This window comes from Camelina sativa, chromosome 10 (genome assembly GCF_000633955.1).
Source record: "Camelina sativa cultivar DH55 chromosome 10, Cs, whole genome shotgun sequence".
NCBI classification, from domain to species: domain Eukaryota; kingdom Viridiplantae; phylum Streptophyta; class Magnoliopsida; order Brassicales; family Brassicaceae; genus Camelina; species Camelina sativa.
Window position 1 is genome coordinate 10,918,272 of NC_025694.1, and position 10,730 is coordinate 10,929,001.

Genomic DNA, 10,730 nt, shown 5'->3' on the forward strand with positions numbered 1-10,730 from the left:
TTTCCCTAGCTTTTTCAGATCTGTAATGTTTAGATGTTGTGAGCTTTGATCTCTCATCTGCATTTTTTTAATTATTATTGCTGGTAGGTGTTTGAGGTTTCATCAGCGATGATGAATTTTACTGGTAATTGATGAGAGTCTAATGTAATGTAAGTTTTAAGTCTATTTGTTAGCCCACCCCTGCTTGCTTGGCTTTTGGATGGTTTTGTTTTCTCATGTTTCTTGTGTTTTTTATCTTTGGTTTGCTTATATATATATATATTTTTTTTGTTGCTACAGGTTCTATCAGGCTTCTTTATAAGTGGATTTTTATCTTTTGAGATATGGAGCAAGTTTTTGTCTGGCCAAGTTGCTACCACTATCGGCTTTTCTCATTCCAAGAAGCGCTCGATTGGCGGTTTCTTGTTCGTTCAGATTTCCTTGTTGGCTCTTTCGTTAACTGCACTTAGTGGTCATACCCTCTTCTATGATCTTTTACGGAAGGCCTGAGGCAAATTTCTGAGAGACAGGTATGGCTTTTCTATTGAAGCTGTTGAAACTTTGTTTTGTTTTTACACGATGCTTCCCTCCTTAGATAGTTGCCGTTATTGGAATTTTTAGTGCGTGATATGCTTTGGTAGGTTATCACAATTGGAGCTGTTTATAGATTTCCTCAAGATGTTTCTTTTTTCACCTTTAAACAAGGAAATTTGAGAAATTGTAAAACTGCTATAAAAAATTAGGATTCAGAAAGGAAAAAATTATTAGTAAACAATGAAAAATCAAGTCTTGTATGACATCATCAGAGAAAGACACTTGCAGACAAGATTTAAGAACGTCAAACATACCAACCTAAAGATGTATTTTGTACACATCTTCAAATTTTTCAGGGAATAATTTTATGTTTGGCATTTTTGTTATATTGCAGGACTGAAGTCTGCAAAATCTTCTTTCGCATAGTCCTAGAGAATCCCCTTTATTAGCCCCCTCTTCCATATCTTGTGCTTATGGGCGCTGGTTGAAGAAAGTTATTTCGTTTTCTTTTTCAAGTTTAGATGTGTCGTTTCCTTTAATCTGAACCCCTGAGTGAGATGTTGTGAGCATAGGATCCTTCCTATTAGCCTACACATTCTATCTTTTTGGTTCCTTTGCGTCTTTGAGTTCTCAGTATGTGTTTTTCTCTTCTCTTGCTGTCTTTCTCTTTCCTTAATGGTCAACCCATTTATGTTCAAAGTAAATAACGGTCAGTCTACCCAGCTGGAGAATCATTGATTTTACTGCCTTGGTGTTCGGTCCTTGCTACGAACGACTGGAAGATTAATGCTATATAAATCTTTCAGAAGTTCTTTACATACATAAAATAAAGAGCCTATTTTACTTTACTGGAAAAACGATGGACAGGTAACTTAAATTTCTTTTAATATCTAAATCACTTTGGCATCTGGCCCCTTCACTTTTTGCTTACGAGTTTGCTTGTCAATTCTTTTTGTGTGTTTATAGATACAAGTTAATTAAGGAGGTTGGTGATGGAACTTTTGGTAGTGTTTGGCGAGCTATCAATAAGCAGACTGGTGAAGTTGTATGTTGCTTTCTTTTGGAGCTATATATACCTGTAGAATGTTCTGTTCTTAATTTTCNTCGCATAGTCCTAGAGAATCCCCTTTATTAGCCCCCTCTTCCATATCTTGTGCTTATGGGCGCTGGTTGAAGAAAGTTATTTCGTTTTCTTTTTCAAGTTTAGATGTGTCGTTTCCTTTAATCTGAACCCCTGAGTGAGATGTTGTGAGCATAGGATCCTTCCTATTAGCCTACACATTCTATCTTTTTGGTTCCTTTGCGTCTTTGAGTTCTCAGTATGTGTTTTTCTCTTCTCTTGCTGTCTTTCTCTTTCCTTAATGGTCAACCCATTTATGTTCAAAGTAAATAACGGTCAGTCTACCCAGCTGGAGAATCATTGATTTTACTGCCTTGGTGTTCGGTCCTTGCTACGAACGACTGGAAGATTAATGCTATATAAATCTTTCAGAAGTTCTTTACATACATAAAATAAAGAGCCTATTTTACTTTACTGGAAAAACGATGGACAGGTAACTTAAATTTCTTTTAATATCTAAATCACTTTGGCATCTGGCCCCTTCACTTTTTGCTTACGAGTTTGCTTGTCAATTCTTTTTGTGTGTTTATAGATACAAGTTAATTAAGGAGGTTGGTGATGGAACTTTTGGTAGTGTTTGGCGAGCTATCAATAAGCAGACTGGTGAAGTTGTATGTTGCTTTCTTTTGGAGCTATATATACCTGTAGAATGTTCTGTTCTTAATTTTCAACTAACTGAAGTTTTCTATGAGCAGGTCGCAATCAAGAAAATGAAAAAGAAGTACTACTCATGGGACGAATGTATTAATTTGAGAGAAGTGAAGGTAGTGATTTGCCTTTGTTGAGATAATCTCTTTTTTTTTTGTTTGGTCTTGTTTACTGGAACTTATTACTAGTTATTCGTGATACTAGTCGCTCAGGAGAATGAATCATCCAAACATCGTGAAGCTGAAGGAAGTCATCCGGGAAAATGATATCCTATACTTTGTCTTTGAGTACATGGTATACTTCTTTTCTGCTTGTAGTTTGATATTTTTTTATTCATTGCACTTAACGTATGTCATTCTTACTTGATCAGGAGTGCAATCTTTACCAGCTGATGAAGGATCGACAGAAGCTTTTTGCAGAAGCTGATATCAGAAATTGGTGCTTTCAAGTCTTCCAGGGCCTTTCTTACATGCATCAGCGCGGTTACTTCCACCGCGATCTTAAGCCAGGTAATTGATATCCTTGGTTGCTAGATACGAAGCCTCAAACACCTGTCTGAAGATTGACTGTTTTGATTTTAATCACGTAGTCTTTTTAACAATCATGGGTAAGTAGTTTGTCATTGAAAATCTATATTGTGTTATTGCAGAAAATCTATTAGTCTCGAAAGACATCATTAAGATTGCTGATTTTGGGCTGGCACGGGAGGTTAATTCGAGTCCACCTTTTACCGAGTATGTTTCTACACGTTGGTAAGATTCGCTTCACTTCTGTATATTTGTAGTTCAGTGACCCTAATATTTGATTAGATTCTTTATCAGTGCTACATTACTGACCCTTATGTCTCTGTTCTAATAATAGGTATAGGGCCCCTGAAGTACTCCTACAGTCATACGTATACACATCAAAAGTTGGTTAGTATCCATATTGCAAAAAAAAAAAAAAAATTATAATCATTGCAATTATTAATTTGGCAATTGATTTTTTGTTCAGATATGTGGGCGATGGGAGCTATTATGGCTGAGTTGTTGTCTCTTCGCCCAATTTTTCCCGGGGCTAGGTAAAGTTGCGTTTATTAATTTGTATATTTCTGATTATAAATATTGCAAAATTAAATGTAATAAACAAGTGAAAACGTTGTTGTATCATCCTTGCAGTGAAGCAGATGAAATCTACAAAATCTGCAGTGTCATAGGCAGCCCAACTGAGAAGACCTGGTTGGAAGGACTTAATCTTGCTAAAACCATAAACTATCAATTCCCTCAGGTACATGCTCGAGCTTGAAGAATTGTGTCTTGAGCCTTGCTAGTATTTCTATCAGAGAATAACGGTTGTCATCTTACAGATTCCTGGTGTACCTCTTTCAAGCTTGATGCCATCTGCCAGCGAAGATGCAGTTAATCTTATCGAGGTATAATAACAGCTCTGATNATGGCTGAGTTGTTGTCTCTTCGCCCAATTTTTCCCGGGGCTAGGTAAAGTTGCGTTTATTAATTTGTATATTTCTGATTATAAATATTGCAAAATTAAATGTAATAAACAAGTGAAAACGTTGTTGTATCATCCTTGCAGTGAAGCAGATGAAATCTACAAAATCTGCAGTGTCATAGGCAGCCCAACTGAGAAGACCTGGTTGGAAGGACTTAATCTTGCTAAAACCATAAACTATCAATTCCCTCAGGTACATGCTCGAGCTTGAAGAATTGTGTCTTGAGCCTTGCTAGTATTTCTATCAGAGAATAACGGTTGTCATCTTACAGATTCCTGGTGTACCTCTTTCAAGCTTGATGCCATCTGCCAGCGAAGATGCAGTTAATCTTATCGAGGTATAATAACAGCTCTGATAAGGGGTTTCTCTATGATTCCAAGAATGTATTTCTTTTATTCTCAAGACACTAATCTCCACCTTTTAACTTGATCATTCAGCGGCTTTGCTCGTGGGATCCATGCAGCAGACCAACTGCTGCAGAGGCGCTACAGCATCCATTTTTCCAGGTACGCCATGAAAGTTTTTGATTGGACGATATGCTAGGACTGTTATTTATCGATCTAACTGTTTTCTCTTGTGGCAGAGTTGCTTTTATGCCCCACCATCTCTTCGTCCCAAGCCATCTGTTGCAAGAACTCCTCCACCTGGTAATTTCTTAGTTTGTTGACTGCAATTTTAAGGGTGTGGATTATTATTAAATCTGTTTTGAGATTGTTGGAAACTAAATTTCATATATGGTTCCTTCTAGTCGGGCCAAGGGGATCATTTGAGCACCAATCAGTTAAAAGACAGCCGGTGTCGCTTGCCAATGCAAAGCCATTCAATAGCTATGCTAGTCCAAAGTCGCATGCTGCTTTTGGCAGTGGTGTCCAGCGGAAACTTGAAATGGCTAATCAAGATGGGACGAGAAACACTAAAGCTGTGAGAAGTTCCGTCAGAGACTCCAAATACAGACCACCTGGGAAAAAGAGTCCTCGTAAGTAAAACCTTTGGGCCACTCTTTTTTCTTTTAACACGCACACTGGTTGTTTTACTTCATCTAACAAAACAAATCCATTCAATTGGAGATAATTCAGCAGCAGCATTGAACAAGAATCGGTTCACTCGCAGTGTATCAGAGGCTGCTGATAAACTCGCAAACATGACTATTGGAGGAACTGGATCTCGCAGACACTCTGTGTCCGTGGTTGGACAGCATCAACAGCTGAAACCACCTTCAATGAAGGCAGGTTGGGTAGGAGAAACACGTGACATGTACCTCAGACCAACACAACCCACCACCAATGCCTACTCTAGGAAAGTCGCCGGATGACACCTAAACCAATAACTCAACCAAGCCTCGTCTGAGCAAATATTTTACTTTATAAACTATGTCTTATATATAATCTATCCTCTGGTGTTTATCCCTGAGTCTCCATTTCATGAAAAAACAAACAGTGAAGTGTCTCCTTTTCTTTTACAATGGTCGTGTTTCTCCGGCGTTGCTGGTTCGTTCCGCTTTTATTTTCTTTTCTTAATTCCGGTCGTGTGATGGTTTGTAATTACGTGAGCGTGACAATAACATTGTGGTTTGCAATAAAGTTCGATTTGGGACTATTCCGTGTGGTTCTCTACTTTTATTGAGTGGTGATATATTGATGTTGGTAGCTGTAGAGTCGGTAAAGAAAAATTGCAAAGAGACATACATTATCCTCTGATGGAGAGAATAAACCCAAAAACATTTCTGCTAAATTTACATCAGATTGTAATAACTGTAAATCACAAAATCCTTGAAGCTTTTTATAGACAAGGCCGGGCAAAGAGGTATTGTGCTATGTCTATTTCTTGCTTGAGGAATTCCAAAAGGATTGCCAAAAGACAGGCCAGTTCTTCTTAGCTTCGTTCCACCCTAACAAGGATCCTTCTCTCAACGGATCCCAGCTCGACGACACGATCCCATAGCTCACACCAGCTAATGCAGTGCCGAAGAAGACGAAGGAAACAATAAAGGGAACCCATGTGGGAACATCAATTTTCAAACCTACTTTGAGATAGTAAAAGAAAGGGAAGAAGAGAAGACCAACGAAGAGTGGTAACCCCACAGTGAATCCCATTCTGCTAATCATTCTGTTGGTCACTATCTCTGGAATCACACCTCTCTCACGTTCATCTTCATAATCATCATCATCATCCTCGTCTTCTTCGTCGTCGTCGTCTTCATCATCACTTTGGTTTCCGGGTTTGGACTTTTTAGCCTTCTTGGTTTTCTTGGGAGGAGGTCCAAAGCCTCTGGGGCTATTCATCGTCGCCTGTAATGGCGCTATACGCGATATCTCCAAGCGGTTGATGCAAGTAATGGACTTAGGAACTTGACTCTTCGTTTCTTTAGGTCTCTCTACTAGACAACACTGTTTATAGTTTCCATCACGCTGGGCAAATGGAAGCAGTTCAATAAGGATAATTCAACACTACAATATAATCTAAGTAACAGGAGATTGAAAGCCAGAGAATGATCGATACAAAGAGGAGAAGAAACGAGTTGAATCAGCATCAATGAACTACACAGAGACACAGATTGAAAGAGATAGAGAGAAGAAGATTACCTTGGAAGAAGATCTGGGATGAGCAGAGAGCTTGAAAGAACATGGTACAGAAGCCATTGTATCAAACCAGACATGAACCACGAAGCCAAACTCTAACGAGATTTAGACGGAGAGAAGCATCAGAATTTTTTTTTGTGTTTCTCTTCCGTTCTCTGCTCTGTTTTCGAGTGGGAGAGATGGATAAGGTTCTTCTTCACCTTTAGAATCTTTGATTTTTCTCAAAGTAAGCCCCAATTGCTTAATACCGGTTTAATCCGGTTCGGTATGCATCCGTTTCATCCCGGTCCAATTATTTTCTTAACATTAATTTTAAAAACTTTTTGAACAAAGACGAAGAAGATAAACGAACGAGTGGGTTCTCCGGTTTACCATCTTCATCGTCGGGACTCGGGAGATTCTAAGGAGGAGGATTCTCCGATCGGAAGAGCGAGGAAGATGACGGAAATATCGAAAGAGGTGAGATAGTTTTCGGTTTGTACTCGATTATAGGCGAATTTTGATGTTCTATGATTCGAAGAAATTGTGATTTTCGTGTTTTGTTTTCCAGTTATGGCCAAGGTTGATGATCAATCGAGACTGGGTTACAACAACGCATCTACGAATTAGGTATGTAACACGAATCTAATTTGCCTCTTTGATCTGAGAATTTCATCTTTCGTTTTGTAGTGAGTTCTGTTGAGTCGGGGTAGTGCTAAGATGCTCATGAGAATCCGTATCAGTTTGCTTCAATGTTAGGTTTTTGCATAAGATTAGGTTGTGAACCTTATTTTAATTGTAGAAACACACAAAAAGTTAAAACATAAGTGAATTTGAGAAACCTTTTAAGTTGTTGCAGCTCTGAATCTGAGCTGATCAATCCCCTAGGCCAAAGTGAGCCATTAGTAGCCAAACGAAGTTGATGAACTCTCCACCTTTGCTTACAAGCTCCAAACGTGCTGTACCATCACAATGGGATGCTGCGTGGAAGAGGAACTCCAACCACACCTTGCTAAGTACCGCCCATTTGTCTTTTTCACAACCCTTGTCCAGTTTCAGAAGTTCTTTGGCCACTGAACTTGCCTCAAATAACACCGATTTGCAATGATTTCCTTTGACATCACTTGGTTCGATGCTGGTATCGACTAAAAGAATTTTCTTGCTCGCTAATTTCACGTCTCTAGTGTTTCCGATATCCATCTTCTTGAAGAACCTTTTAGCCTCGGCCAATGTGTCTCTGAATCTCATATTTCCTATGCCTGCTACATCTGACATCAGCTTAGGCTGCAGAATCAAGAGATACATCATATAGTCTGAGATGATTTTGCTGATCTCTCGGTTCATCTGATACTGATGTTGATCACAGTTTTCCTTGGCGGAATCGTCCTCTTGGTAACAGAGCTCCGTGGCAATGTGCCAAATCAAAAGACTTTGGTCATAGTCAACATCTGTTATGTACCGTAGCAGCTTTTCCTGACCTGCTATTTGAATCTGGGTATGGCTTGACGCCCAATCTCTCCTGGCTGAGGCTTTTGTTGTGGTACTCTCAAGGTTGTCTAGAATCTGGGACCTGATTTTCAGCTCGGAAAATATGAAAGACCATAGGTTTTTTGTCAAGGGTTCGTGGTGTACAGATCTTTCTAGTCTTATCTCATGGAACAGATCCCTGATGCCTAGGTAGTTGATGACAGAGGTGACAGGAATTGCAAAAAAGTAAGGTACGTTGAACCAAAACTCAACAAATGTCTTGAAGATGTATTTAGAACGAGCGACTTGATTTTCTCCTGGCGGTGGAATGATCACATGGTGGATAATATACCGGCGAAGATCACAAGACCATATGGCAATGCTACCTGACCAAGTCTGCATGATGGAGAAAACGTAACTGAAAGGGTAAAGTGCTATCTTCCATAAAAGCTGGCACGTTCCACCCCTGGAGTTGTGGATCCTTTCTGTATCTGCGTTCATGGAGTATGTGAGGAAGTTGAAAACTGTGATGTTTCCGGCCCATCTTCTGAGTAGAAATGGTGTGTTAAACACCTCCTCTTCACGACCTATTTGACCCTTCCACTTTCTCTTGAGACCAAGGACCCACTCGAGTAAACGGTCTTTTAGTGAAGGCATCTCATGGGAGTCATCCTTAAGCTTTGAGAGGGTGGCTGTTGTCCAGTCAGAAAGCATAAGCATGAGAAAAGATATAACCTCCAGAGCTATTCCAACTAAGAACAACGTGTAGGTGATTACAATGTCGGCTTTCCGAAATTCTTGCATCTTATTGTGTCTGTAATGGTAGATGGTGAAGGCTGACAGAAGGGATACCAGTGATGTGATTCTGAGCGCAACTCCTAGAGAACTATGAAGAACCGCACCCTTCGTGTACAATCCTTCATAGATAAAATCGAGCTCGGCTTCTATAATGCACAAAGCTTCTTCTTGTAGTTGCAATGCGCTGAAAAAGGCCTTGCTCTTATCACGCAGCTCCAAGCTAAATATGTTATTGACCATAAGACTCGTAAAGTTATTGAAGAACAAGAAAGCAAATTGAAGAATCTGAAAGTCGGTTAATTCTTTATCTGGATGCATTAGGTTAAGAGGTTTCGGTGCTCCGCGATGCTCCTCCTTCATGTACATCTCAGAAGCCAGTATCGACTCCATATCTAGGTTATCTGCTTGCTCGGTGTAGTCAAACCCGGAATTGGATTCCTGCAACATCAAGTTCCTGTATTTGTCTGAACTCGCAAGGTACAACGCAATTGTCCGCTCCAAATACTTTAAAGTCCCAGCTACGAACAGCAACTCTATAACCAGCCAGAGCACATTGGGTAGAGACAGGACAACCACATAGACACCTGCAAGTGCCTGAAAGACAAGCCCAAGAAAATGTCTGTTCCAGAGGGCACTGTCTTCTATAGAAAACGCAGTGATGGTGTCTGGCCCACCAAGGTGTAAGAGCAAGAAAGGTGCCCACAAGGCTACGAGCTTCTTGTCTTCAGGAGGATCATCGGGTTTAGGGTCTTTACCTTGGTTCTTCGCAATCAGTGCTACCGCAAAATTCGCAGACAAATCTGCCAAGAGATACGAGGACCACAAGAGCATGATCAGGAACTTGTTGGGCGTTCGTTTTCTGAGGGGGGCAAAGAAAATGAGAATTGTCTGAAGCGAGAGACTGAGGATTATCATTCCCCTAATATTCCATGTGTCCCAAACATCTTTGATTTGTTTGGGAATCACTTCCACCATTTCTCCTATATTTCCTGATTAGATCGTTTCTGGAAAAATAGTTTGCTCTCTGGAATGCTTCTTTGCTTCTGCCATTGAGTTTTTACCCAAGCCATTCTTGGGACGTGTGAAGGGTTTTCTTTGTTTAATATATCTGAAGCTTGTAGTCTTTTCCTACAGATAACTGCTGGTCTTTTGGTCTTATTTTGTGTTAAAGACGAGGAAACGACAGAGAACATAGCCCTCTGCATTATTGAAATAACTTGTTTGTAGAAATGATTCCAAAAGTGTTTAGAGTATATTTTTAAACAGATCTCTTGAAGTCAAACGAGTAAAAAATCAAATTCATTATCCACACACACGCGCACACACATACAAACACACATACAGAGAAAGAGGGAACATAGTAAATATTAGGGAAAGGATCCAGGGAGAGAATACTCCGTAGCTCTGCTTCTTCTGCCCCTGTAGTTTTTCATATCCTCGTTGCACTAGACGGCTTCCAAGTCCTGCAAACAGAAGTAACCACAAAAATTGGTGAAAGATTGTTATCTACTTGTAGACTTCACATCAGTAACACGAACAAGAGGAACTGAAGATCAAAAACACATTTGAGAGTAGTGGTATGCATAACATTGGACTCACCAGACAACATAGATCATCTTCTGAAGTTTCCAGCTTCGGGCATTTTTCTTTACTGTATGTCTTCAGATTAGGCAGCGATCCATTGATAGCAGATAGCACAGGCAACTCGTAAAGGCACAGTGTGTGCAAATTAGGCAGTTCGACTTCTTGTTCAAACACTTTCTCCAGCTTCTCACAAAACTTTATTTTCAGGACTTTTAGGCTGGTGGGAAGCGCGGATGCAGGAAATAGCGTTTTAATATGCGGGCAACAATCTAGGCTTAGATTCTTGAGATTCTTGAAGCTGCTGCTGCATATACTCTCCAACAGTCCAAGATTGGTAATTGACAAAGTCTCCAGGTTTCCGAGACGTTCTTCATCTACTCCAGTAAAAAGGATTTCTATATCCGCGCACATCTCCAGCCAACAACCTTTCACTGACTTCAAATCATTAAATATTGATGAGAGACGTGCCGCTGTATTGTCCACAATAGCCACAAACTCAACTTTAGCTAAGGTTTCCTTATCTTCATCTACGCCATTAGATCCTTGGATCTTG

The 10,730-nt window shown here is 39.9% G+C and overlaps 3 protein-coding genes and 1 long non-coding RNA gene across 11 annotated transcripts in view; 2 read left to right on the forward strand and 2 right to left on the reverse strand.

Moving 5' to 3' along the window:
- LOC104718406 (cyclin-dependent kinase F-4-like) overlaps positions 1 to 5,366 on the forward strand; it is a 6,908-nt gene extending 1,542 nt beyond the window's left edge. For 2 of the 6 annotated variants that reach the window (XM_019230988.1, XM_019230987.1), the window contains 14 exons: positions 908 to 1,380; positions 1,480 to 1,558; positions 2,329 to 2,397; positions 2,486 to 2,575; positions 2,652 to 2,790; positions 2,931 to 3,033; positions 3,143 to 3,195; positions 3,275 to 3,341; positions 3,439 to 3,547; positions 3,627 to 3,692; positions 4,208 to 4,276; positions 4,354 to 4,417; positions 4,519 to 4,746; positions 4,838 to 5,366. In XM_019230988.1, coding sequence (XP_019086533.1) covers positions 1,373 to 1,380; positions 1,480 to 1,558; positions 2,329 to 2,397; positions 2,486 to 2,575; positions 2,652 to 2,790; positions 2,931 to 3,033; positions 3,143 to 3,195; positions 3,275 to 3,341; positions 3,439 to 3,547; positions 3,627 to 3,692; positions 4,208 to 4,276; positions 4,354 to 4,417; positions 4,519 to 4,746; positions 4,838 to 5,082 — 1,389 coding nt within the window. In that variant the 5' untranslated portion in view covers positions 908 to 1,372 and the 3' untranslated portion in view covers positions 5,083 to 5,366. Of the gene's footprint in view, positions 1 to 72; positions 150 to 279; positions 510 to 907; positions 1,381 to 1,479; positions 1,559 to 1,623; positions 2,067 to 2,165; positions 2,245 to 2,328; positions 2,398 to 2,485; positions 2,576 to 2,651; positions 2,791 to 2,930; positions 3,034 to 3,142; positions 3,196 to 3,274; positions 3,342 to 3,438; positions 3,548 to 3,626; positions 3,693 to 4,207; positions 4,277 to 4,353; positions 4,418 to 4,518; positions 4,747 to 4,837 lie in introns of those variants that run through there. The other 4 variants (XM_010436153.2, XM_010436151.1, XM_010436154.1 and 1 more) reach the window with 4 other exon arrangements.
- LOC104718411 (protein PAM68, chloroplastic) lies at positions 5,423 to 6,537 on the reverse strand. Its single transcript, XM_010436161.2, has 2 exons — positions 6,353 to 6,537; positions 5,423 to 6,178 (listed from the first exon to the last, which is right to left on the reverse strand). Exons 1-2 carry the CDS (start codon positions 6,407 to 6,409, stop codon positions 5,588 to 5,590), a joined length of 648 nt encoding a protein of 215 aa, XP_010434463.1. The 5' UTR covers positions 6,410 to 6,537; the 3' UTR covers positions 5,423 to 5,587.
- Positions 6,490 to 10,724, forward strand: LOC104718410. 2 transcript variants are annotated; one of them, XR_002033679.1, is made up of 4 exons: positions 6,490 to 6,575; positions 6,683 to 6,808; positions 6,900 to 6,958; positions 10,385 to 10,724. It is a non-coding gene; the product is annotated as an uncharacterized LOC104718410 (long non-coding RNA). The 2 variants fall into 2 exon arrangements; XR_756382.2 differs by lacking the exons at positions 6,490 to 6,575; positions 10,385 to 10,724 and adding an exon at positions 7,188 to 7,512 and having other exon boundaries at positions 6,633 to 6,808.
- Positions 7,188 to 10,730, reverse strand: part of LOC104718409 — a 4,536-nt gene continuing 993 nt past the window's right edge. The window contains exons 1-2 of one of the 2 annotated variants that reach the window (XM_010436157.2): positions 10,193 to 10,378; positions 7,188 to 10,056 (exon numbers count right to left, since the gene is read on the reverse strand). In XM_010436157.2, coding sequence (XP_010434459.1) covers positions 7,205 to 9,568 — 2,364 coding nt within the window. In that variant the 5' untranslated portion in view covers positions 9,569 to 10,056; positions 10,193 to 10,378 and the 3' untranslated portion in view covers positions 7,188 to 7,204. Of the gene's footprint in view, positions 10,057 to 10,192; positions 10,379 to 10,730 lie in introns of those variants that run through there. The other variant, XM_010436158.2, reaches the window with a different exon arrangement.